This window comes from Nerophis lumbriciformis, linkage group LG13, assembly GCF_033978685.3.
Source record: "Nerophis lumbriciformis linkage group LG13, RoL_Nlum_v2.1, whole genome shotgun sequence".
In the NCBI taxonomy this organism is placed as follows: Eukaryota; Metazoa; Chordata; class Actinopteri; order Syngnathiformes; family Syngnathidae; genus Nerophis; species Nerophis lumbriciformis.
This window is the reverse complement of record NC_084560.2, coordinates 8,460,421-8,483,310: the sequence shown is the minus strand read 5'-3', so window position 1 is coordinate 8,483,310 and position 22,890 is coordinate 8,460,421. Positions and strand designations below refer to the sequence as shown.

The window sequence follows — 22,890 nt, the reverse complement described above, 5'->3', positions numbered from 1 at the left end:
TCTAGCTGTCAATATACTCCTCCCCTCTTAACCACGCCCTTAACCACGCCCCCACGCCCCACCTCCCGAAATCGGAGGTCTCAAGGTTGGCAAGTATGATATAAACAGTGTGCTTTGTAACAATTAGGGAGGTTTGTGTCATGTTTGTCGTCCTACAGAAACCATATTAAAACAAAAAAAATTATTTTTTTTTCCCCTCATCTTTTTCCATTTTTCATACATTTTTTAAAAAGCTCCAGAGAGCCACTAGGGCGGCGCTAAAAAGCCGCATGCGGCTCTAGAGCCGCGGGTTGCCGACCCCTGATATATATTGATGTATAATGTAGGAACCAGAATATTAATAACAGAAAGAAACAACCCTTTTGTGTGAATGAGTGTAAATGGAGAGGAGGTTTTTTATGTTGGTGTACTAATTGTAAGTGTATTTTTTATGTTGATTTAATAACAAAAACAAACAAAAAAACGATACCGATAATTTCCGATATTACATTTTAACGCATTTATCGGCCGATATTATCGGACATCCCTAGTGAAAACCATTCCCTCCTTCCTGCCAGACTCCACTGCCCAGTTCCCGGAGCTCCTTAAGGCAGGCTGGAAAAAAAGGTCTTCTAGAAGCTCTCCACGAAGCTGCCGGGGAACAAGCCCGTCTTCCCCGTCCTCTGCAGGGTGCCCTTGTACCAGCCGTCCTCCCGCCGCTTGTGCACGAACACCACGTCGCCCTCGCGGAGCTCGATCTCCGCCTCGCTCTGGGGCGGGTACGGCACCACCACACGGTACCTGGCGCCACACAAAAGTACATTCGTCAGTGGAGTCGTGGTCAAAAGGTTCCAATCATTTCTACAACTCTTATTTTTTTTTGTGATTGGAGCACAAAAAACATTCATGAAGTTTGCTTCTTTTCCATCCATCCATCCATCTTCTTCCGCTTATCCGAGGTCGGGTCGCGGGGGCAGCAGCCTAAGCAGGGAAGCCCAGACTTCCCTCTCCCCAGCCACTTCGTCCAGCTCCTCCCGGGGGACCCCGAGGTGTTCCCAGGCCAGCCGGGAGACATAGTCTTCCCAACGTGTCCTGGGTCTTCCCCGTGGCCTCCTACCGGTTGGACGTGCCCTAAACACCTCCCAAGGGAGGCGATCGGGTGGCATCCTGACCAGATGCCCGAACCACCTCATCTGGCTCCTCTCGATGTGGAGGAGCAGCGGCTTTACTTTGAGCTCCCCCCGGATGGCAGAGCTTCTCACCCTATCTCTAAGGGAGAGCCCCCGCCACCCGGCGCAGGAAACTCATTTCGGCCGCTTGAACCCGTGATCTTGTCCTTTCGGTCATAACCCAAAGCTCATGACCATAGGTGAGGATGGGAACGTAGATCGACCGGTAAATTGAGAGCTTTGCCTTCCGGCTCAGCTCCTTCTTCACCACAACGGATCGATACAGCGTCCGCATTACTGAAGATGTCGCACCGATCCGCCTGTCGATCTCACGATCCACTCTTCCCTCACTCGTGAACAAGACTCCGAGGTACTTGAACTCCTCCACTTGGGGCAGGGTCTCCTCCCCAACCCGAAGATGGCACTCCACCCTTTTCCGGGCGAGAACCATGGACTCTGACTTGGAGGTCGCTTCACACTCGGCTGCGAACCGATCCAGTGAGAGCTGAAGATCCTGGCCAGATGAAGCCATCAGGACCACATCATCTGCAAAAAGCAGAGACCTAATCCTGCAGCCACCAAACTAGATCCCCTCAACGCCTTGACTGCGCCTAGAAATTCTGTCCATAAAAGTTATGAACAGAATGGGTGACAAAGAGCAGCCTTGGCGGAGTCCAACCCTCACTGGAATCGTGTCCGACTTACTGCCGGCAATGCGGACCAAGCTCTGACACTGATCATACAGGGAGCGGACCGCCACAATCAGACAGTCCGATACCCCATACTCTCTGAGCACTCTCCACAGGACTTCCCGAGGGACACGGTCCAATGCCTTCTCCAAGTCCATAAAACACATGTAGACTGGTTGGGCAAACTCCCATGCACCCTCAAGGACCCTGTCGAGAGTATAGAGCTGGTCCACAGTTCCACGACCAGGACGAAAACCACACTGTTCCTCCTGAATCCGAGGTTCGACTATCCGGCGTAGCCTCCTCTCCAGTACACCTTAATAGACCTTACCGGGAAGGCTGAGAAGTGTGATCCGACGATAGTTGGAACACACCCTTTGGTTCCCCTTCTTAAAGAGAGGAACCACCACCAATCCAGAGGTACCGCCCCCGATGCCCACGCGATGCTGCAGAGTCTTGTCAACCAAGACAGCCCCACAGCATCCATAGCCTTAAGGAACTCCGGGCGGATCTCATCCACCCCCAGGGCCTTTCCACCGAGGAGCTTTTTAACTACCTCAGCAACCTCAGCCCCAGAAATAGGAGAGCCCACCACAGACTCCCCAGGCACTGCTTCCTCATAGGAAGACGTGTTGGTGGGATTGAGGAGGTCTTCGAAGTATTCCCTCCACCGATCCACAACATCCGCAGTCGAGGTCAGCAGAACACCATCCGCACCATACACGGTGTTGACAGTGCACTGTTTCCCCTTCCTGAGGCGGCGGATGGTGGTGCAGAATCGCTTCGAAGCCGACGGAAGTCGTTTTCCATGGCTCCCCGGAACTCCTCCCATGTCCGAGTTTTTGCCTCTGCGACCGCTGAAGCTGCACACTGCTTGGCCTGTCGGTACCTGTCCGCTGCCTCTGGAGTCCTATGAGCCAAAAGAGCCCGATAGGACTCCTTCTTCAGCTTGACAGCATCCCTCACTGCCGGTGTCCACCAACGGGTTCTAGGATTACCGCCACGACAGGCACCAACTACCTTGCGGCCACAGCTCCAATCGGCCACCTCGACAACAGAGGTGCGGAACATGGTCCACTCGGACTCAATGTCCAGCACCTCCCTCGTGACATGTTCAAAGTTCTTCCGGAGGTGGGAATTGAAACTCTCTCTGACATGAGACTCTGCCAGACAAACCCTCACAATGCGTTTGGGCCTGCCAGGTTTGTCCGGCATTCCACCCCACCATCGCAGCCAACTCACCACCAGGTGGTGATCGGTAAAAATCTCCGCCCCTTTACGAGTGTCTATTAGTATTATTAACTTACAATGGCATTTTTCTTTGTTTTTGTTTTTCAGTTTCACAAATTCCTCAGTAAATTCACCAAAACGTCATCGTGGAGTTATTAAGTCCGTTTAGCTGATTGGAGAGCCAGCTTGCACAGCTAGTGGGTACATGACCATGACTTCTGTTTTGTTGGATCAGCCATTTTACTGCCTTGTTACAGACACCGTTTGGAAACAATTTAAGGTATGTAAATAAACATTTACAGAATATTTATGTGTAAATAACTAATTTCACAACATATATATCTGCAGCTTATAGTCCATGACCATGACTTCTGTTTGGTTGGATCAGCCGTTTTACTGCCTTGTTACAGACACCGTTTGGAAACAATTTAAGGTATGTAAATAAACATTTACAGAATATTTATGTGTAAATAACTAATTTCACAACATATATATCTGCAGCTTATAGTCCATGACCATGACTTCTGTTTTGTTGGATCAGCCGTTTTACTGCCTTGTTACAGACACCGTTTGGAAACAATTTAAGGTATGTAAATAAACATTTACAGAATATTTATGTGTAAATAACTAATTTCACAACATATATATCTGCAGCTTATAGTCCATGACCATGACTTCTGTTTGGTTGGATCAGCCGTTTTACTGCCTTGTTACAGACACCGTTTGGAAACAATTTAAGGTATGTAAATAAACATTTACAGAATATTTATGTGTAAATAACTCATTTCACAACATATATATCTGCAGCTTATAGTCCATGACCATGACTTCTGTTTTGTTTGATCAGCCGTTTTACTGCCGTATTTTAGACACCATTTGGAAACAATTGAGGTTTGTAAATAAACATTCACAAAATATTTCTGTGTAAATAACTCATTTCACAACATATATATCTGCAGCTTATAGTCCAGTGAGACTTATATATGGAAAAATATTTTTTCTTCTAAGATTTAGTTGGTGCGGCTTTTATACTGATGCGCTTTATTGTCCAGAAATTACGCTTCTTTGATTGAATAAATGTTGTTTTTTTAAAACAGCTCAACACACACACAAAACAGGCTTTTAATGACAATTAAAAAAAAATACCTGCAGTGTGTTAGTCTTTTTCTATTTTGTAGGGATACATCGTTTGTATTCCTGCTGTAGGAGCACTTGCATTCAGAGGAGGAGCTACTCTTCCATGTTTAGACAGCAGTTTCACGTTACGATCATGCTTTGATTGGTTTTGATTGATTGCTTGAAACTTTTATTAGTAGATTGCACAGTACAGTACATATTCCGTACAATTGACCACTAAATGGTAACACCCCAATAAGTTTTTCAACTTGTTTAAATCGGGGTCCACGTTAATCAATTCATGGTAAATTTGGTTATGTAATCTGTGATATTTGTACCAAGTTGCAAGCATTTCAAATTCAGCCTACTAAAGATCCTGTGACTGAGGACTATGAATCGGAACATGTTACAAAATAATACACACTTTGTTTCAATCTGCCGGAAAACATTTATTTAGGTAGAAATATCACAGACTACATTACAAAACGTCTTTGTAGCATGATCGTAATGTCGGACATTTTGGATCGCATCATGGAAAAGCTGGTTGAAAGGGAAAAAAATTGGATATGAGGGCCAGCATGGACGAAATAGAACAGACCAGTCATTGTAATGTCTGCTCGCGGAAAAACAAAAATCCTAATCTACGATTTGACTCCCTCGAATGGCCTTGACGCAGGAGCAGGCTGTTCTGAAAACATCCCCCCGAGGACACCTCAGTGATGGACGCTTTTGACCTCCCTCCCTCCTCAACGACACCTGGAGTCAAACTTTTGCTTGCATGCAGAACGGCCCCAGGCCTATGGACATTACATCAACACACCGGCTTCCTCCCACTTCCAAAGACATGCACCTGGGGATAAGTTGATTGGCAACACTAAATTGGCCCTAGTGTGTGGATGTGAGTGTGAATGTTGTCTGTCTATCTGTGTTGGCCCTGCAATGAGGTGGCGACTTGTCCAGGGTGTACCCCGCCTTCCGCCCGATTGTAGCTGAGATAGGCTCCAGCGTCCCCCGCGACCCCAAAGGGAATAAGCGGTAGAAAATGGATGGATGGATGACCCAAGATAATGGGCATATACACCCACCCTCTTCCCCACCCCACGTCTTCACCACCGCTTGATTCCCCTTCGGGGTGATGGACGGCTGGCAGCGCTTCATAGCAGCAGTCGACCTCCAGGGCCCCAATGCCCCCCCTTAGGAACCCAGTCTAGATTGTATTTTTTACTCATCTTCTTCCTGTTTCCGTCTTTCCTTACTATCAAGCTTTTGTTCCATCGTTCTAAAGCAGTAACAATTTATGTGATTAATGTGAATGTAATTTTACGACGCTAACATGGCGTTAGCTTCATGCTAAGCTATTAGCACCCACCTCTCCCTGGAAAGTGGCTTGGGCTCAGGCCGGAGCACCATCAGAACGCTGCCGGCCCGCGTTGCCGGGGGCGACAAAGGGAAGTTGGTATCCAAGGAGCCCGACTTCCTGTGCAGCGGCTCCAAGCCCGCCGCCCCCGCCATGTCGATCTCCACCGGGCAGGAGCCGGCCCGCCCCTGCGAGGCCATGGGGCAGGAGCCCGAGCGGGCGTGGTGGTGGCGGTGGCGAGGGTGCTGGGCGAGGTCGCTGGCCGCCGAGGCGGGGTCGTTAGTGGGCGGCGAGGGAGGGGGCGAGCGAGCCTTCTTCTTGGCCGCCGCCCCCGACAAGAGCTTCAGGAGACCCCCCGCCTTCCTCTCTTTCTGAGGGAGTGCCAGGAAAGAAAGGGTTAAGCTTGACAAGGTTAAGAAGATGTGAGAATGAGGGAGGAAGTTATGACTGTTCTAGTTTTCCACCACAAGGGGGCGATATTGGTGTTTTTACCTAAACGCTCCATGTCGTCTAGCGCAGTTATGACTGTTTGATGGCTAATTACGGTTGTACGCCAGGCTCCGCCCACTTCAAATAGGTACTGAACCATCCAGCACTCTAGCATTTTTTTTTTACCAAGTCTGGTCAAGATCTAGACTTTGTGGAGCCGAGTTGTAAATGTTGAAACTTTTGTGGCTCGCCATCAGATCAAAGTTTAACGCCGTGCCACGATACGTGAATATGGTGGGAGGGGCTAATTTCAAGGGGGCGCTAGAGAGTCCGTTTTTAAAATGTTGTAATAGGTAGCCACAAAGTAGAAAAAAAATGTTAATAGGATCAAATGTTATCGGATTACTTTTTTTTAAAGTAATCTGATGAGTAATCCGATTTTTAAAAAGGAATCAGATTTTCTCCCACTTCATCGCGTTTTCGGAGCCCTTAACGTGCATTAAAACACTTCTTTTTTTTTTTTACTTTGATTACTAATCAGATTACTTTTTAAAAAGTAATCTGATTAGTAATCAAAGTAAAAAAAAAATTCCCATCACGTTTTCGAGGCCCTTAACGTGCATTAAAACACTTTTTTTAAAACTTTGTTTACTAATCAGATTACTTTTTAAAAAGTAATCTGATTGCTTTTTAAAAAGTAATCTGATTAGTAAGCAAAGTAAAAAAAGTTTCCATCGCGTTTTTGAGGCCCTTAACGTGCATTAAAACACTTTTTTTTAATAATAATAATAATAATAATAACTTCTATTTATATAGCGCTTTTCTTGGTACCCAAAGTCGCTTTACATGTAGAAACGTTGTTTACTAATCAGATTACTTTTTAAAAAGTAATCAGATTTTCTCCCACTTTCATCGCGTTTTCGAGGCCTATAACGTGAATTAAAACACTTTTTTTTTTTTTAACTTTGTTTACTAATCAGATTACTTTTTAAAAAGTAATCTGATTAGTAATCAAAGTAAAAAAAAAAAATCCCAACACGTTTTCGAGGCCCTTAACGTGCATTAAAACACTTTTTTTAAAACTTTGTTTACTAATCAGATTACTTTTTAAAAAGTAATCTGATTGCTTTTTAAAAAGTAATCTGATTAGTAAGCAAAGTAAAAAAAGTTTCCATCGCGTTTTTGAGGCCCTTAACGTGCATTAAAACACTTTTTTTCTTTTACTGTGCTTACTAATCAGATTACTTTTTAAAAAGTAATCAGATTTTCTCCCATTTCCATCGCGTTTTCGAGGCCTATAACGTGCATTAAAACACTTTTGTTTTTTACTTTGCTTACTAATCAGATTACTTTTTAAAAAGTAATCTGCTGAGTAATCAGATTTTTGAAAAGGAATCAGATTTTCTCCCACTTCCATCGCGTTTTCGGGGCCCTTAACGTGCATTAAAACACTCTTTTTTTTTTTTTTTTACTTTGATTACTAATCAGATTACTTTTTAAAAAGTAATCAGATTTTCTCCCACTTCCATCACGTTTTCGAGGCCTATAACGTGCATTAAAACACTTTTTTTTTACTTTACTTACTAATCAGATTACTTTTTAAAAAGTAATCTGATTAGTAATCAAAGTAAAAAAAAAAATTCACATCGCGTTTTCGAGGCCCTTAACGTGCATTAAAACACTTTTTTTTTTTAAAACTTTGTTTACTAATCAGTTTACTTTTTAAAAAGTATTCAGATTTTCTCCCACTTCTATCGCGTTTTCGATACTAATCAGATTACTTTTTAAATTACTTTTTAAAAAGTAATCTGATTAGTAAGCAAAGTAAAAAAAAGTTTCCATCGCGTTTTCGAGGACTTTAACGTGCATTAAAACACTTTTTTTTTTTACTTTGCTTACTAATCAGATTACTTTTTAAAAAGTAATCTGATTACTTTTTAAAAACGTAATCTGATTAGTAAGCAAAGTAAAAAAAAAAAGTGTTTTAATGCACGTTAAGGGCCTCAAAAACGTGATGGTAACTTTTTTTTTTTTTTAAAGTTACCATCACGTTTTTGAGGCCCTTAACATGCATTAAAACACTTTTTTTTTGTACTTTGATTACTAATCAGATTACTTTTTAAAAAGTAATCAGATTTTCTCCCATTTCCATCACGTTTTCGAGGCCTATAACGTGCATTAAAACACTTTTTTTTTTACTTTACTTACTAATCAGATTACTTTTTAAAAAGTAATCTGATTAGTAATCAAAGTATAAAAAAAAATTCCCATCGCGTTTTCGAGGCCCTTAACGTGCATTAAAACACTTTTTTTTTTAAAAACTTTGTTTACTAATCAGTTTACTTTTTAAAAAGTATTCAGATTTTCTCCCACTTCTATCGCGTTTTCGATACTAATCAGATTACTTTTTAAATTACTTTTTAAAAAGTAATCTGATTAGTAAGCAAAGTAAAAAAAAGTTTCCATCGCGTTTTCGAGGACTTTAACGTGCATTAAAACACTTTTTTTTTTTTTACTTTGCTTACTAATCAGATTACTTTTTAAAAAGTAATCTGATTACTTTTTAAAAACGTAATCTGATTAGTAAGCAAAGTAAAAAAAAAAGTGTTTTAATGCACGTTAAGGGCCTCAAAAACGTGATGGTAACTTTTTTTTTTTTTTTTAAAGTTACCATCACGTTTTTGAGGCCTTTAACGTGCATTAAAACACTTTTTTTTTGTACTTTGATTACTAATCAGATTACTTTTTAAAAAGTAATCAGATTTTCTCCCACTTCCATCACGTTTTCGAGGCCTATAACGTGCATTAAAACACTTTTTTTTTTAACTTTGCTTACTAATCAGATTACTTTTTAAAAAGTAATCTGATTAGTAATCAAAGTAAAAAAAAAATTCCCATCGCGTTTTCGAGGGCCCTTAACGTGCATTAAAACACTTTTTTTAAAAAAACTTTGTTTACTAATCAGTTTACTTTTTAAAAAGTATTCAGATTTTCTCCCACTTCTATCGCGTTTTCGATACTAATCAGATTACTTTTTAAATTACTTTTTAAAAAGTAATCTGATTAGTAAGCAAAGTAAAAAAAAAAAGTTTCCATCGCGTTTTCGAGGACTTTAACGTGCATTAAAACACTTTTTTTTTTACTTTGCTTACTAATCAGATTACTTTTTAAAAAGTAATCTGATTACTTTTTAAAAACGTAATCTGATTAGTAAGCAAAGTAAAAAAAAAAAGTGTTTTAATGCACGTTAAGGGCCTCAAAAACGTGATGGTAACTTTTTTTTTTTTTTTTTTAAAGTTACCATCACGTTTTTGAGGCCCTTAACGTGCATTAAAACACTTTTTTTTTTGTACTTTGATTACTAATCAGATTACTTTTTAAAAAGTAATCAGATTTTCTCCCATTTCCATCGCGTTTTCGAGGCCTATAACGTGCATTAAAATTATATATGTATGTGTGTATATATATATATATATATATATATATATATGATACTTACTTTGTATTTGTATTGACTTACCATGATAATATAATTTTATTATTTTTTACATTTCTTACCAGTGGGATTTTATTTTAATCAAATTGAATTCGTCCACTTTTTTGATTGATGGATTATTCCAATCAAAACTGCAAAAAGTAACAAAATATATATGGAAGTAGGAGCATCACTCTTCATGCATGTTCCACAGTCAGCCACAAGATGGCAGCAGAGACGCACACTCTCCACTTCTCTATGATAGTCCGAGTGATAAATGCTAAATGTTGCTTTAAGGGAGAAAGACGTCAGAACATCGCAGTGACACATTGATGATCTTCCACACGGTAGTAAATACACAACTAAATAGTCAGAGCAACATTTAAACGAAATGTTTGGTCAAAGATAAATATCACCAGTTGTACTGTGAGTTTGTTTATTTATATGTTCAGCATGATGTGTGTGTGTGCTTGTTCTTGTATTTCTACCCTTCTTGAGACACCGAAAAGGAAAAGTATCTTCCATATGAGGAGGTGTGAACAAGTGATGACATAAATCATGGTCCCAATAACATTGCATCTAATAGAGAATGTCTCATTTGCACCCCTGCTGGTGACATCTATCAAAATGAGGGTGGTCCCGAAAAGGAGGGATTTTTCTAATTGACTGTGTGGCGCTTTTAAAAGTGCTCCCCCTCTGGTCAACATATGAAATAACAAGTGTGTGTAAAAAAATTAGAAGTGCTCCCCCTCTGGTCAACATATGAAATGACAAGTGTGTGTAAGAAATTGAAATGTGCCCCCTTTGGCCAAAATTAATGAAAAAAAATACAAATGTATATAGAGACATACTGTAATAACTTGTAGTAAATAATGAAGATTAAAAAACAATTACAAACAAAAAGGAAAAAAAAACAAAAAAATAAACCTTTTTTATATTTGTATAGTATGTATATATTATTAATGTTGTAAATACAAATATTTATATATCTAGAAATAAATAAATGATAAATGGGTTGTACTTGTATCGCGCTTTTCTACCTTTTAGGTACTCAAAGCGCTTTGACACTAGCTTTGACCTTCAACTCTTCTGTGTTTTTGGGTCTGGCATTCTGCATCTTCCTTTTCACAATACCCCACAGATTTTCTATGGGGCTAAGGTCAGGGGAGTTGGCGGGCCAATTTAGAACAGAAATACCATGGTCCGTAAACCAGGCACGGGTAGATTTTGCGCTGTGTGCAGGCGCCAAGTCCTGTTGGAACTTGAAATCTCCATCTCCATAGAGCAGGTCAGCAGCAGGAAGCATGAAGTGCTCTAAAACTTGCTGGTAGACGGCTGCGTTGACCCTGGATCTCAGGAAACAGAGTGGACCGACACCAGCAGATGACATGGCACCCCAAACCATCACCCAACCATGCAAATTTTGCATTTCCTTTGGAAATCGAGGTCCCAGAGTCTGGAGGAAGACAGGAGAGGCACAGGATCCACGTTGCCTGAAGTCTAGTGTAAAGTTTCCACCATCAGTGATGGTTTGGGGTGCCATGTCATCTGCTGGTGTCGGTCCACTCTGTTTCCTGAGATCCAGGGTCAACGCAGCCGTCTACCAGCAAGTTTTAGAGCACTTCATGCTTCCTGCTGCTGACCTGCTCTATGGAGATGGAGATTTCAAGTTCCAACAGGACTTGGCGCCTGCACACAGCGCAAAATCTACCCGTGCCTGGTTTACGGACCATGGTATTTCTGTTCTAAATTGGCCCGCCAACTCCCCTGACCTTAGCCCCATAGAAAATCTGTGGGGTATTGTGAAAAGGAAGATGCAGAATGCCAGACCCAAAAACGCAGAAGAGTTGAAGGCCACTATCAGAGCAACCTGGGCTCTCATAACACCTGAGCAGTGCCAGAAACTCATCGACTCCATGCCACGCCGCATTAACGCAGTAATTGAGGCAAAAGGAGCTCCAACCAAGTATTGAGTATTGTACATGCTCATATTTTTCATTTTCATACTTTTCAGTTGGCCAACATTTCTAAAAATCCCTTTTTTGTATTAGCCTTAAGTAATATTCTAATTTTGTGACACACGGAATTTTGGATTTTCATTTGTTGCCACTTCAAATCATCAAAATTAAATGAAATAAACATTTGAATGCATCAGTCTGTGTGCAATGAATAAATATAATGTACAAGTTACACCTTTTGAATGCAATTACTGAAATAAATCAAGTTTTTCAAAATATTCTAATTTACTGGCTTTTACCTGTATGTATGTATGTATGTATATATATATATATATATATATATATATATATATATATATATATATATATATATATATATATATATATATATATATATAAAAATTTGAGTTGTTTTTGTAATAATGAAAAACCCCAAAAAATAAATAAATAAATTAAAAAGAAATTATATATATATATTTTTCAAAAATAAATATATATTTATTTTATTTTATTTCATTTTTTGGTTTTTCATTATTACAAAAACAACTCAAATTTCTTAAATGTGTTTTTTAAATCCAAACAAATCACATTAATATTTAATATCATATTATATTATAAAATATTTGTATAATATAATATTTTACAATAATAGTGTAATATTTTAAAATGATATAAATTGTATAATGTAATATCATATAATATGAAACAATATTGGAATGACAGTCAATGCATAAATTAAATTTAACATTTATCACATTTTTTAAATAATCCGTCAAATAAAATCTGGGCTCACCTGTCTCTAGTTGCCAATCTGGGCTCACCTGTCCCTGGTTGCCAATTTAGACTCCTTTTTGTACATCTGTATATTTGTATATATATTTTTAAATGATCTAACCTTAAAACCGTTCTAACTCTAAAATGTTCTAGAATGTTCTAACCCTAAAAGTGATTTATCTCTAAAACATTCTAGAGTGTTCTAACCCTAAAACCAATCTAACTCTAAAAACGCTCTAGTGTTCTAACCCTAAAACCGATCCAACCCTAAAACGTACTAGAATGATCTAACCCTAAAACCGTGCTAACTCTAAAATGTACTAGAATGTATTAACCCTAAAATCGATCTATCCCTAAAACCAATCTAACTCTAAAAACGTTGTAAATGTTCTAACCTTAAAACCGATCTAACCCTAAAAAACGTTCCAGAATGTTCTAACCCTAAAACCAATCAAACCCTAAAACGTTCTCGAATGATCTAACCCTAAAACCGTTTCAACCCTAAAATGTTCTAGAATGTTCTAACCCTAAAATAGCTTTATCTCCAAAACGTTCTAGAATGTTCTAACCCTAAAATCGATCTAACTCTAAAAACGTTCTAGAGTGTCCTAACCCTAAAACCGATCCAACCTTAAAAACATTCTAGAATGTTCTAACCCTAAAACCGATCAAACCCTAAAAACGTTCTAGAATATTCTAACCATAAACAGTTCTAAACCTAAAACTGTACTAGAATGTTCAAAGCCTAAAACCGATCTAACCCTAAAAAACGTTCCAGGATGTTCTAACCCTAAAACCAATCAAACCCTAAAACGTTCTCGAATGATCTAACCCTAAAACCGTTTCAACCCTAAAATGTTCTAGAATGTTCTAACCCTAAAATAGCTTTATCTCCAAAACGTTCTAGAATGTTCTAACCCTAAAATCGATCTAACTCTAAAAACGTTCTAGAGTGTCCTAACCCTAAAACCGATCCAACCTTAAAAACATTCTAGAATGTGCTAACCCTAAAACCGATCAAACCCTAAAAACGTTCTGGAATATTCTAACCATAAACAGTTCTAAACCTAAAACTGTACTAGAATGTTCAAAGCCTAAAACTGATCTAACCCTAAAAAAACGTTCCAGTATGTTCAAACCCTAAAACCGATCTAACCCTAAAACGTTCTAGAATGTTCTAACCCTAAAACCAATCCAACTCTAAAAACGTTGTAAAATGTTCTAACCTTAAAACCGATCTAACCCTAAAAAAACGTTCCAGAATTTTCTAACCCTAAAACCGATTTAACCTTAACACATTCTCGAATTATCTAACCCAAAAACCGTGCTAACTCTAAGACGTTCTAGAATGTTGTAACCCTAAAATCGATCTAACCCTAAACCCTGTATATAAAACCTTGTTTTTTTTAGAGCGCTTTATAGGCGGAATAGAGTGACTCCCTTTCCCCTCTATTGCTAGCTGACTTTTGCTAGCCTTTATTTACGATTTAGAATGCATGAAAAAAGGAAAATGTTCTAGTCTTACATAAGATCTTTTACTCCTTTGTGGGCCTCGTAAAAAAACAGCGACATAATTGGAGAGGGAGGATGTAAACAAGCCTTAGATTAGCTGTCCAGCGCGGCGGTGAGGAGGAATGGATCGCATTCTGTGTCGTTATTCAACTCCAGCTGGTCTCCTCTTGCAAGTCAAAGTTGAAGAGGGTTGCCAGACACTCAAGCAGCGCTATTTTACACTTCTTTATTTACATGACATGAAGAATACACGCAAATAACAACAAACACGTCTATAAGTCATCGCTTATGTGTGGCTTTGAATGTTAATCCTTGAAAAACTAAATAATGATTCAGGGACAAAACTAGTGGGACACGCAGACAGCCATCTAACCTTAAAAACGTTCTAGAATGTTCTAACCCTAAAACCGATCTAACCCTAAGCACGATCTAAAATGTTGTAACCCTAAAACTGATCTAACTCTAAAAACGTCCAGGAATGTTCTAACCCTAAAACGTTCTAGAATGTTCTAATCTAACCCTAAAACTGAACTAACCTTAAAAACATTCTAGAATGTTCTAACCCTAAGCACATTCTAGAATGTTCTAGCTCTAAAACCGATCTAACCCTAAGAATGTTCTAAAATGTTACAACCCTAACACCGATCTAACTCTAAAAACGTCCAAGTGGTCTAACCCTAAAATCAATCTAACCCTAAAAACGGACTAAAACGTGCTAGAATGTTCTAACCCTAAAACCGATCTAACTCTAAAATGGTTCTAGAGTTGTCTAACCCTAAAACTGATCTAACCTTAAAAACATTCTAGAATGTCCTAACTCTAAACCGATCTAACCCTAAGAATGTTCTAAAATGTTACAACCCTAACACCGATCTAACTCTAAAAACGTCCAAGTGGTCTAACCCTAAAATCAATCTAACTCTAAAAACGGACTAAAACGTGCCAGAATGTTCTAACCCTAAAACCGATCTAACTCTAAAATGGTTCTAGAGTTGTCTAACCCTAAAACTGATCTAACCTTAAAAACATTCTAGAATGTCCTAACTCTAAACCGATCTAACCCTAAGAATGTTCTAAAATGTTACAACCCTAACACCGATCTAACTCTAAAAACGTCCAAGTGGTCTAACCCTAAAATCAATCTAACTCTAAAAACGGACTAAAACGTGCTAGAATGTTCTAACCCTAAAACCGATCTAACTCTAAAATGGTTCTAGAGTTGTCTAACCCTAAAACTGATCTAACCTTAAAAACATTCTAGAATGTCCTAACTCTAAACCGATCTAACCCTAAGAATGTTCTAAAATGTTACAACCCTAACACCGATCTAACTCTAAAAACGTCCAAGTGGTCTAACCCTAAAATCAATCTAACTCTAAAAACGGACTAAAACGTGCTAGAATGTTCTAACCCTAAAACCAATCTAACTCTAAAATGGTTCTAGAGTTGTCTAACCCTAAAACTGATCTAACCTTAAAAACATTCTAGAATGTCCTAACTCTAAACCGATCTAACCCTAAGAATGTTCTAAAATTGTAACCCTAAAACCGATCTAACTCTAAAAACGTCCTAGAGTTTTCTAACCCTAAAATCAAACTAACTCTAAAACGTTCTAGAATGTCCCAGTATGTACTAACACTAAAACCGATCTAACCCTATAAAGTCTAAAATGTTCTAACCCTAAAACCGATCCATCCCTAAAACGTTCTAAAATGTACTAAGCCTAAACCGATCTAACCCTAACACGTTGTAAAATGTTCTAAGGTTAAAACAAATCTAACCCTAAAACTGTTCTAGAATGTTTTATCCCTAAAACCGAACTAACCCCAAGTACATTCTAGAATGTGCTAACTCTGAAACCGAACTAACCCTAAAACGGTCGAGAATGTTCCAACCCTAAAACCGATCTAACCCTAAAACGTTCCAGAATGTTCTAACCCTAAAACTGATCTAACACTAAAAATGTCCTAGAATGTCCTAACCCTAATACCGATTTACCCTAAAATGTCCTAGAATGTTCTAACCCTAAAACCACTCTAACCCTAAAACGTTCTAGAATGTTCTAATCCTAAAACGTTCTAGAATGTTCTAACCCTAAACCGATCCAACCCTAACACGTTGTAAAATGTACTAACCTTAAAACTGAAGTAACCCTAAAACTGTACTAGAATGTTCTAAGCCTAAACAAATCTAACCCTAAAAAAACGTTCCAGGATGTTCTAACCCTAAAACCGATCTAACCCTAAAACCGATCTAATTCTAAAACGTTGGAGAATGTTTTAACCCTTAAACCGAACTTACCCTAAAACTGTCCTAGAATGGGCTAACCCTAAAACCGAACTAACCCTAAAGTGTACTAGAATGTACTAACCCTAAAACTGATCTAAATCTAGAATGTTTTAACCCTAAACCGATCTAACCCCTAAAAACGTCCTAGAATGTTCTAACCCTAAAACCGATCTAACCCTATAATGATCTAGAATGTTGTAACCCTAAAACCGATCTATCTCTACAACGTTCTAGAATTTTCTAACCCTAAAACGTTCTAGAATGTTCTAACCCTAAAACCAATCTAACTCTAAAATGGTTCTAGAGTTGTCTAACCCTAAAACTGATCTAACCTTGAAAACATTCTAGAATGTCCTAACTCGAAACCGATCCAACCCTAAGAACGTTCTAAAAAGTTGTAACCCTAAAACCGATCTAACTCTAAAAACGTCCTAGAGTGTTCTAACCCTAAAATCAAACTAACTCTAAAACGTTCTAGAATGTTCCAGTATGTACTAACACTAAAACCGATCTAACCCTAAAACGTCTAAAATGTTCTAATCCTAAAACCGATGTAACTCTAAAAAGGTACTAGAGTGTTCTAACCGTAAAACTGATCTAACCCTAAAAATGTCCTGGAATGTTCTAACCCTAAAACCGATCTAACCCTAAAACGTTCTAAAATGTGCTAACCCTAAACCGATCTAACACGTTGTAAAATGTTTAAGGTTAAAACAAATCTAACCCTAAAACTGTTCTAGAATGTTTTATCCCTAAAACCGATCTAACCCCAAGTACATTCTAGAATGTGCTAACTCTAAAACCGAACTAACCCTACAAACGTTCTACAATGTTGTAACCCTAAAACCGATCTAACTCTAAAAACGTTCTAGCGTGTTCTAACCCTAAAATCAATCTAACTCTAAAAACGTTTTAGAATGTCTTAACCCTAAAACCAGTCTAACCCTAAAATGGTCGAGAATGTTCCAACCCTAAAACCGATCTAACCCTAAAACGTTCCAGAATGTTCTAACCCTAAAACTGATCTAACACTAAAAATGTCCTAGAATGTTCTAACCCTAAAACCGATTTAACCCTAAAATGTCATAGAATGTTCTAACCCTAAAATGTCATAGAATGTTCTAACCCTAAAACCGATCTAACCCTAAAATGTTCTAGAATGTTCTAACCCTCAAACCGATCCAACCCTAACACGTTGTAAAATGTACTAACCTTAAAACTGAAGTAACCCTAAAACTGTACTAGAATGTCCTAACCCTAAAACCGATCTAACCCTAAAACCGATCTAATTCTAAAACGTTCGAGAATGTTCTAACCCTTAAACCGATCTTACTCTAAAACTGTACTAGAATGGGCTAACCCTAAAACCGAACTAACCCTAAAGTGTTCTAGAATGTACTAACCCTAAAACTGATCTAAATCTAGAATGTTTTAACCCTAAACCGATCCAACCCCTAAAACGTCCTAGAATGTTCTAACGCTAAAACCGATCTAACCCTATAACGACCTAGAATGTTGTAACCCTAAAACCAATCTAACTCTACAACGTTCTAGAATGTCTAACTCTAAAACCAAGCTAGCTATAAAAACGTTTTCTAGGGTGTTCTAACCCTAAAACCGATCCAACTCCACAAATGTACTAGAATGTTCTACCCCTAAAAAACGATCCAAACCTACGTCTAGAATGTTCTAACCCTAAAACCGATGTAACTTTAAAAACGTTCGAGAGTGTTCTAGCAGTAAAACCGAACTATCCCTAAAAACGTACTAGAGTGTCCTAAGCCTAAAACCGATCTAACCCTAAATGTTGTAAAATGTCCTTTGACAATTTATTTTGTTTTGTTGATTCCTCAAGTTGTGTATTTACTGTTAGGTTCTGTCGGTGGTGAACCCCAGGATGCAGAGAAGGCAGGTGTAGTGCACCACTTTGATGTCCAAAATGAATAAATAAATAAATAAAGCATATATAATATATATATATTATCTTGTAATATAACATACTATTATTTTATGATATAATATACTATTACTTTGTATATATAACATAATATTATTGTATGATATTTAACATAATATTAGGAAGGTGTCCCAAAACTTTTGTCCATGCACGAGCATGTAATTGACTCACCTTTTCAGGCTTGGGTGCGAGGGCGGGCGGAGAGGGCGTGTGGGAGGGTCCCGGCGAGGGCGGGTGAAGGGGACTGCCCGCCTCCCCGTTGAGGAGCGCCGCAGACACGTTGGGCGGCGTGAGGCAGGAGAGAGGAGACGAGAGGGGCGGGTGGGGCCGAGAGGCGGGGGACGACAGCGGCGAGGGGCCCAAACTGGGCCCTGGGGACGTCATGGAGAGGGGGCGACCTGATTGGCCGGAGCAGCGTGAGGGGGAGGAGCTCTGAGAGCGCAGGGAGGATATGGAAACTTGGGGTCGCTCTGGGCTCCCAGCAGGAGGGCTGTGGACTGAAATAGACACAAAGATGTGTGTAAATGTGGGGGCCTCTCAGTGGGGGAGAAAACACAGTCGCCAATCAACCACTAGGGGGGAACACCGTCTCCAATCAACCACTAGGGGGGCACACAGTCGCTGGTCAACCACTAGGGGGGAACACAGTCTCCAATCAACCACTAGGGGAGGACACACAGTCGCTGGTCAACCACTAGGGGGGGGGCACACAGTCGCTGGTCAACCACTAGGGGGGGGAGACAGTCGCTGGTCAACCACTAGGGGGAACACAGTCTCTGGTCAACAACTAGGGGGGAAGACAGTCGCTGGTCAACCACTAGGGGGAACACAGTCTCTGGTCAACCACTAGGGGGGCACACAGTCTCCAATCAACCACTAGAAGGCACACAGTCGCTGGACATCCACTGGGGGGGAGGGGACACAGTTGCTGGTCAACCACTAGGATGAGAACACAGTCGCTGGTCGACCACTAGAGGGGGAACACAGTCGCTGGTCAACCACTAGGGGGAACACAGTCGCTGGTCAACCACTCGGGGGTCACACAGTCGCCGGTCAACCACTAGGGGGGGACACAGTCGCTGGTCAACCTTTAGGGGGGCACAAAGTTGCTGGTCAATCACTAGGGGGAACACAGTCTCTGGTCAACAACTAGGGGGGGAACACAGTCGCTGGTCAACCACTAGGGGGGGACACAGTCGCTGGTCAACCTTTAGGGGGGCGCAAAGTTGCTGGTCAATCACTAGGGGGAACACAGTCTCTGGTCAACAACTAGGGGGGGGGAACAGAGTCGCTGGTCAACCCCTAGGGGAACACAGTCGCTGGTCAACCACTAGGGGGAACACAGTCGCTGGTCAACCACTAGAGGGGGAACACAGTCGCTGGTCAACCACTAAGGGGGGTACACAGTCGCTGGTCAACCACTAGGGGGGGGAGACAGTCGCTGGTCAACCACTAGGGGGAACACAGTCTCTGGTCAACAACTAGGGGGGAAGACAGTCGCTGGTCAACCACTAGGGGGAACACAGTCTCTGGTCAACCACTAGGGGGGCACACAGTCTCCAATCAACCACTAGAAGGCACACAGTCGCTGGTCATCCACTGGGGGGGAGGGGACACAGTTGCTGGTCAACCACTAGGAGGAGAACACAGTCGCTGGTCGACCACTAGAGGGGGAACACAGTCGCTGGTCAACCACTAGGGGGAACACAGTCGCTGGTCAACCACTAGGGGGTCACACAGTCGCCGGTCAACCACTAGGGGGGGACACAGTCGCTGGTCAACCTTTAGGGGGGCACAAAGTTGCTGGTCAATCACTAGGGGGAACACAGTCTCTGGTCAACAACTAGGGGGGGAACACAGTCGCTGGTCAACCACTAGGGGGGGGACACAGTCGCTGGTCAACCTTTAGGGGGGCGCAAAGTTGCTGGTCAATCACTAGGGGGAACACAGTCTCTGGTCAACAACTAGGGGGGGGGAACAGAGTCGCTGGTCAACCCCTAGGGGGAACACAGTCGCTGGTCAACCACTAGGGGGAACACAGTCGCTGGTCAACCACTAGAGGGGGAACACAGTCGCTGGTCAACCACTAAGGGGGGTACACAGTCGCTGGTCAACCACTAGGGAGGGCACACAGTCGCCGGTGAACCACTATGGGGGAACACAGTCGCTGGTCAACTACTAGGGGAGCACACAGTCGCTGGTCAACCATTAGGGGGGTACACAGTCGCTGGTCAACCACTAGTGGGGGGGACACAGTCGCTGGTCAAAACCTAGGAGGGTTACACAGTCGCTGGTCAACCACTAGGGAGGGCACACAGTCACTAGTCAACCACTAGAAGGCACACAGTCGCTGGTCATCCACTGGGGGGGGCACACAGTTGCTGGTCAACCACTAGAGGGGGAACACAGTCGCTGGTCGACCACTAGAGGGGGAACACAGTCACTGGTCAACCACTAGGGAGGGCAACACACTTGCTGGTCAACCACTAAGGGGGGTACACAGTCGCTGGTCAACCACTAGGGGGAACACAGTCGCTGGTCAACCACTAGGGGGTCACACAGTCGCCGGTCAACCACTAGGGGGGACACAGTCGCTGGTCAACCTTTAGGGGGGGGCACACAGTTGCTGGTCAACCACTAGGGGGAACACAGTCTCTGGTCAACAACTAGGGGGGTCACACAGTCGCTGGTCAACCACTAGGGAGGGCACACAGTCGCTAGTCAACCACTAGAAGGCACACAGTCGCTGGTCATCCACTGGGGGGGGCACACAGTCGCTGGTCGACCACTAGAGGGGGAACACAGTCACTGGTCAACCACTAGGGAGGGCAACACACTTGCTGGTCAACCATTAAGGGGGGTACACAGTCGCTGGTCAACCACTAGGGGGAACACAGTCGCTGGTCAACCACTAGGGGGGGGACACAGTCGCTGGTCAACCTTTAGGGGGGAACAAAGTTGCTGGTCAATCACTAGGGGGAACATAGTCTCTGGTCAACAACTAGGGGGGGGAACACAGTCGCTGGTCAACCCCTAGGGGGAACACAGTCGCTGGTCAACCACTAGGGGGAACACAGTCGCTGGTCAACCACTAGAGGGGGAACACAGTCGCTGGTCAACCACTAAGGGGGGTACACAGTCGCTGGTCAACCACTAGGGAGGGCACACAGTCGCCGGTGAACCACTATGGGGGAACACAGTCGCTGGTCAACTACTAGGGGAGCACACAGTCGCTGGTCAACCATTAGGGGGGCACACAGTCGCTGGTCAACCACTAGTGGGGGGAACACAGTCGCTGGTCAAAACCTAGGGGGGTTACACAGTCGCTGGTCAACCACTAGGGAGGGCACACAGTCACTAGTCAACCACTAGAAGGCACACAGTCGCTGGTCATCCACTGGGGGGGCACACAGTTGCTGGTCAACCACTAGAGGGGGAACATAGTCGCTGGTCGACCACTAGAAGGGGAACACAGTCACTGGTCAACCACTAGGGAGGGCAACACACTTGCTGGTCAACCACTAAGGGGGGTACACAGTCGCTGGTCAACCAGTAGGGGGAACACAGTTGCTGGTCAACCACTAGGGGGTCACACAGTCGCCGGTCAACCACTAGGGGGGACACAGTCGCTGGTCAACCTTTAGGGGGGGGGCACACAGTTGCTGGTCAACCAGTAGGGGGAACACAGTCGCTGGTCAACCACTAGGGGGTCACACAGTCGCTGGTCAACCTTTAGGGGGGGGGCACACAGTTGCTGGTCAACCACTAGGGGGAACCCAGTCTCTGGTCAACAACTAGGGGGGTCACACAGTCGCTGGTCAACCACTAGGGAGGGCACACAGTCGCTAGTTAACCACTAGAAGGCACACAGTCGCTGGTCATCCACTGGGGGGGGCACACAGTTGCTGGTCAACCACTAGGAGGAGAACACAGTCGCTGGTCGACCACTAGAGGGGGAACACAGTCACTGGTCAACCACTAGGGAGGGCAACACACTTGCTGGTCAACCACTAAGGGGGGTACACAGTCGCTGGTCAACCACTAGGGGGGAACACAGTCTCTGGTCAACCACTAGGGGGGCACACAGTCTCTGGTCAACCACTAGAAGGCACACAGTCGCTGGTCACCCACTAGGGGTATAAGACAGTTGCTGGTCAACCACTAGGAGGGAAACACAGTCGCTGGTCGACCACTAGAGGGGGAACACAGTCGCTGGTCAACCACTAGGGGGCACACAGTCGCTGGTCAACCACTAGGGGGCACACAGTCGCTGGTCAACCACTAGAGGGGGAAGACAGTCGCTGGTCAACCACTAGGGGGGCAACACAGTCGCTAGTCAACCACTATGGGGGCACACAGTTGCTGGTCAACCACTAGGGGGAACACAGTTGCTGGTCAACCACGAGGGGGGAACACAGTTGCTGGTCAACCACGAGGGGGGAACACAGTCTCTGGTCAACCACGAGGGGGGCAACACAGTCGCGGGTCAACCACTAGGGGGGACACACAGTTGCTGGTCAACCACTAAGGGGGATACACAGTCGCTAGTCAGCCACGTGGGGGGAACACAGTTTCTGGTCAACCACTAGGGGGAAACACAGTCGCTGGTCAACTACTAGGGGGGTGGGGGAGTAACACAGTCGCTAGTCAACCACTAAGGGGGAACACAGTCTCTGGTCAACCACGAGGGGGGCAACACAGTCGCGGGTCAACCACTAGGGGGACACACAGTTGCTGGTCAACCACTAGGGGGGCAACACAGTCTCTGGTCTACCACTAGGGGGGCAGACAGTTGCTGATCTACAACTCGGGGGGAAACAATCGCTGATTTCCTACTAAAAATGTACGTATGGTCCAGAAAACATTGTACGTATTAATGTGTTTCTTTTTTTGACTTCGCAATCTATTCTACCAATAAAGTGCTCTAAAAACATCCAAAAACCTCCATCAAGGTTT

The 22,890-nt window shown here is 42.6% G+C and overlaps 1 protein-coding gene and 1 long non-coding RNA gene across 4 annotated transcripts in view; one reads left to right on the top strand and one right to left on the bottom strand.

The window, feature by feature from the left end:
- Positions 1-133: 133 nt before the first annotated feature.
- Positions 134-22,890, bottom strand: part of LOC133613876 (E3 ubiquitin-protein ligase SH3RF3-like) — a 325,501-nt gene continuing 302,744 nt past the window's right edge. The window contains exons 8-10 of the mRNA XM_061971746.2: positions 18,106-18,431; positions 5,553-5,911; positions 134-780 (exon numbers count right to left, since the gene is read on the bottom strand). Of these exons, the coding sequence (XP_061827730.1) occupies positions 612-780; positions 5,553-5,911; positions 18,106-18,431 (854 nt within the window). The 3' untranslated portion in view covers positions 134-611. The remainder of the gene's footprint in view (positions 781-5,552; positions 5,912-18,105; positions 18,432-22,890) is intronic.
- On the top strand, positions 3,027-5,800 carry LOC133613879 (uncharacterized). Of its 3 annotated transcripts, none has more exons than XR_009816514.1 (5): positions 3,027-3,347; positions 3,416-3,500; positions 3,569-3,653; positions 3,722-3,806; positions 3,875-3,932. It is a non-coding gene; the product is annotated as an uncharacterized lncRNA (long non-coding RNA). The 3 variants fall into 3 exon arrangements; XR_009816515.2 differs by lacking the exon at positions 3,875-3,932 and adding an exon at positions 4,860-5,800 and having other exon boundaries at positions 3,056-3,347; XR_009816513.1 differs by having other exon boundaries at positions 3,722-3,952.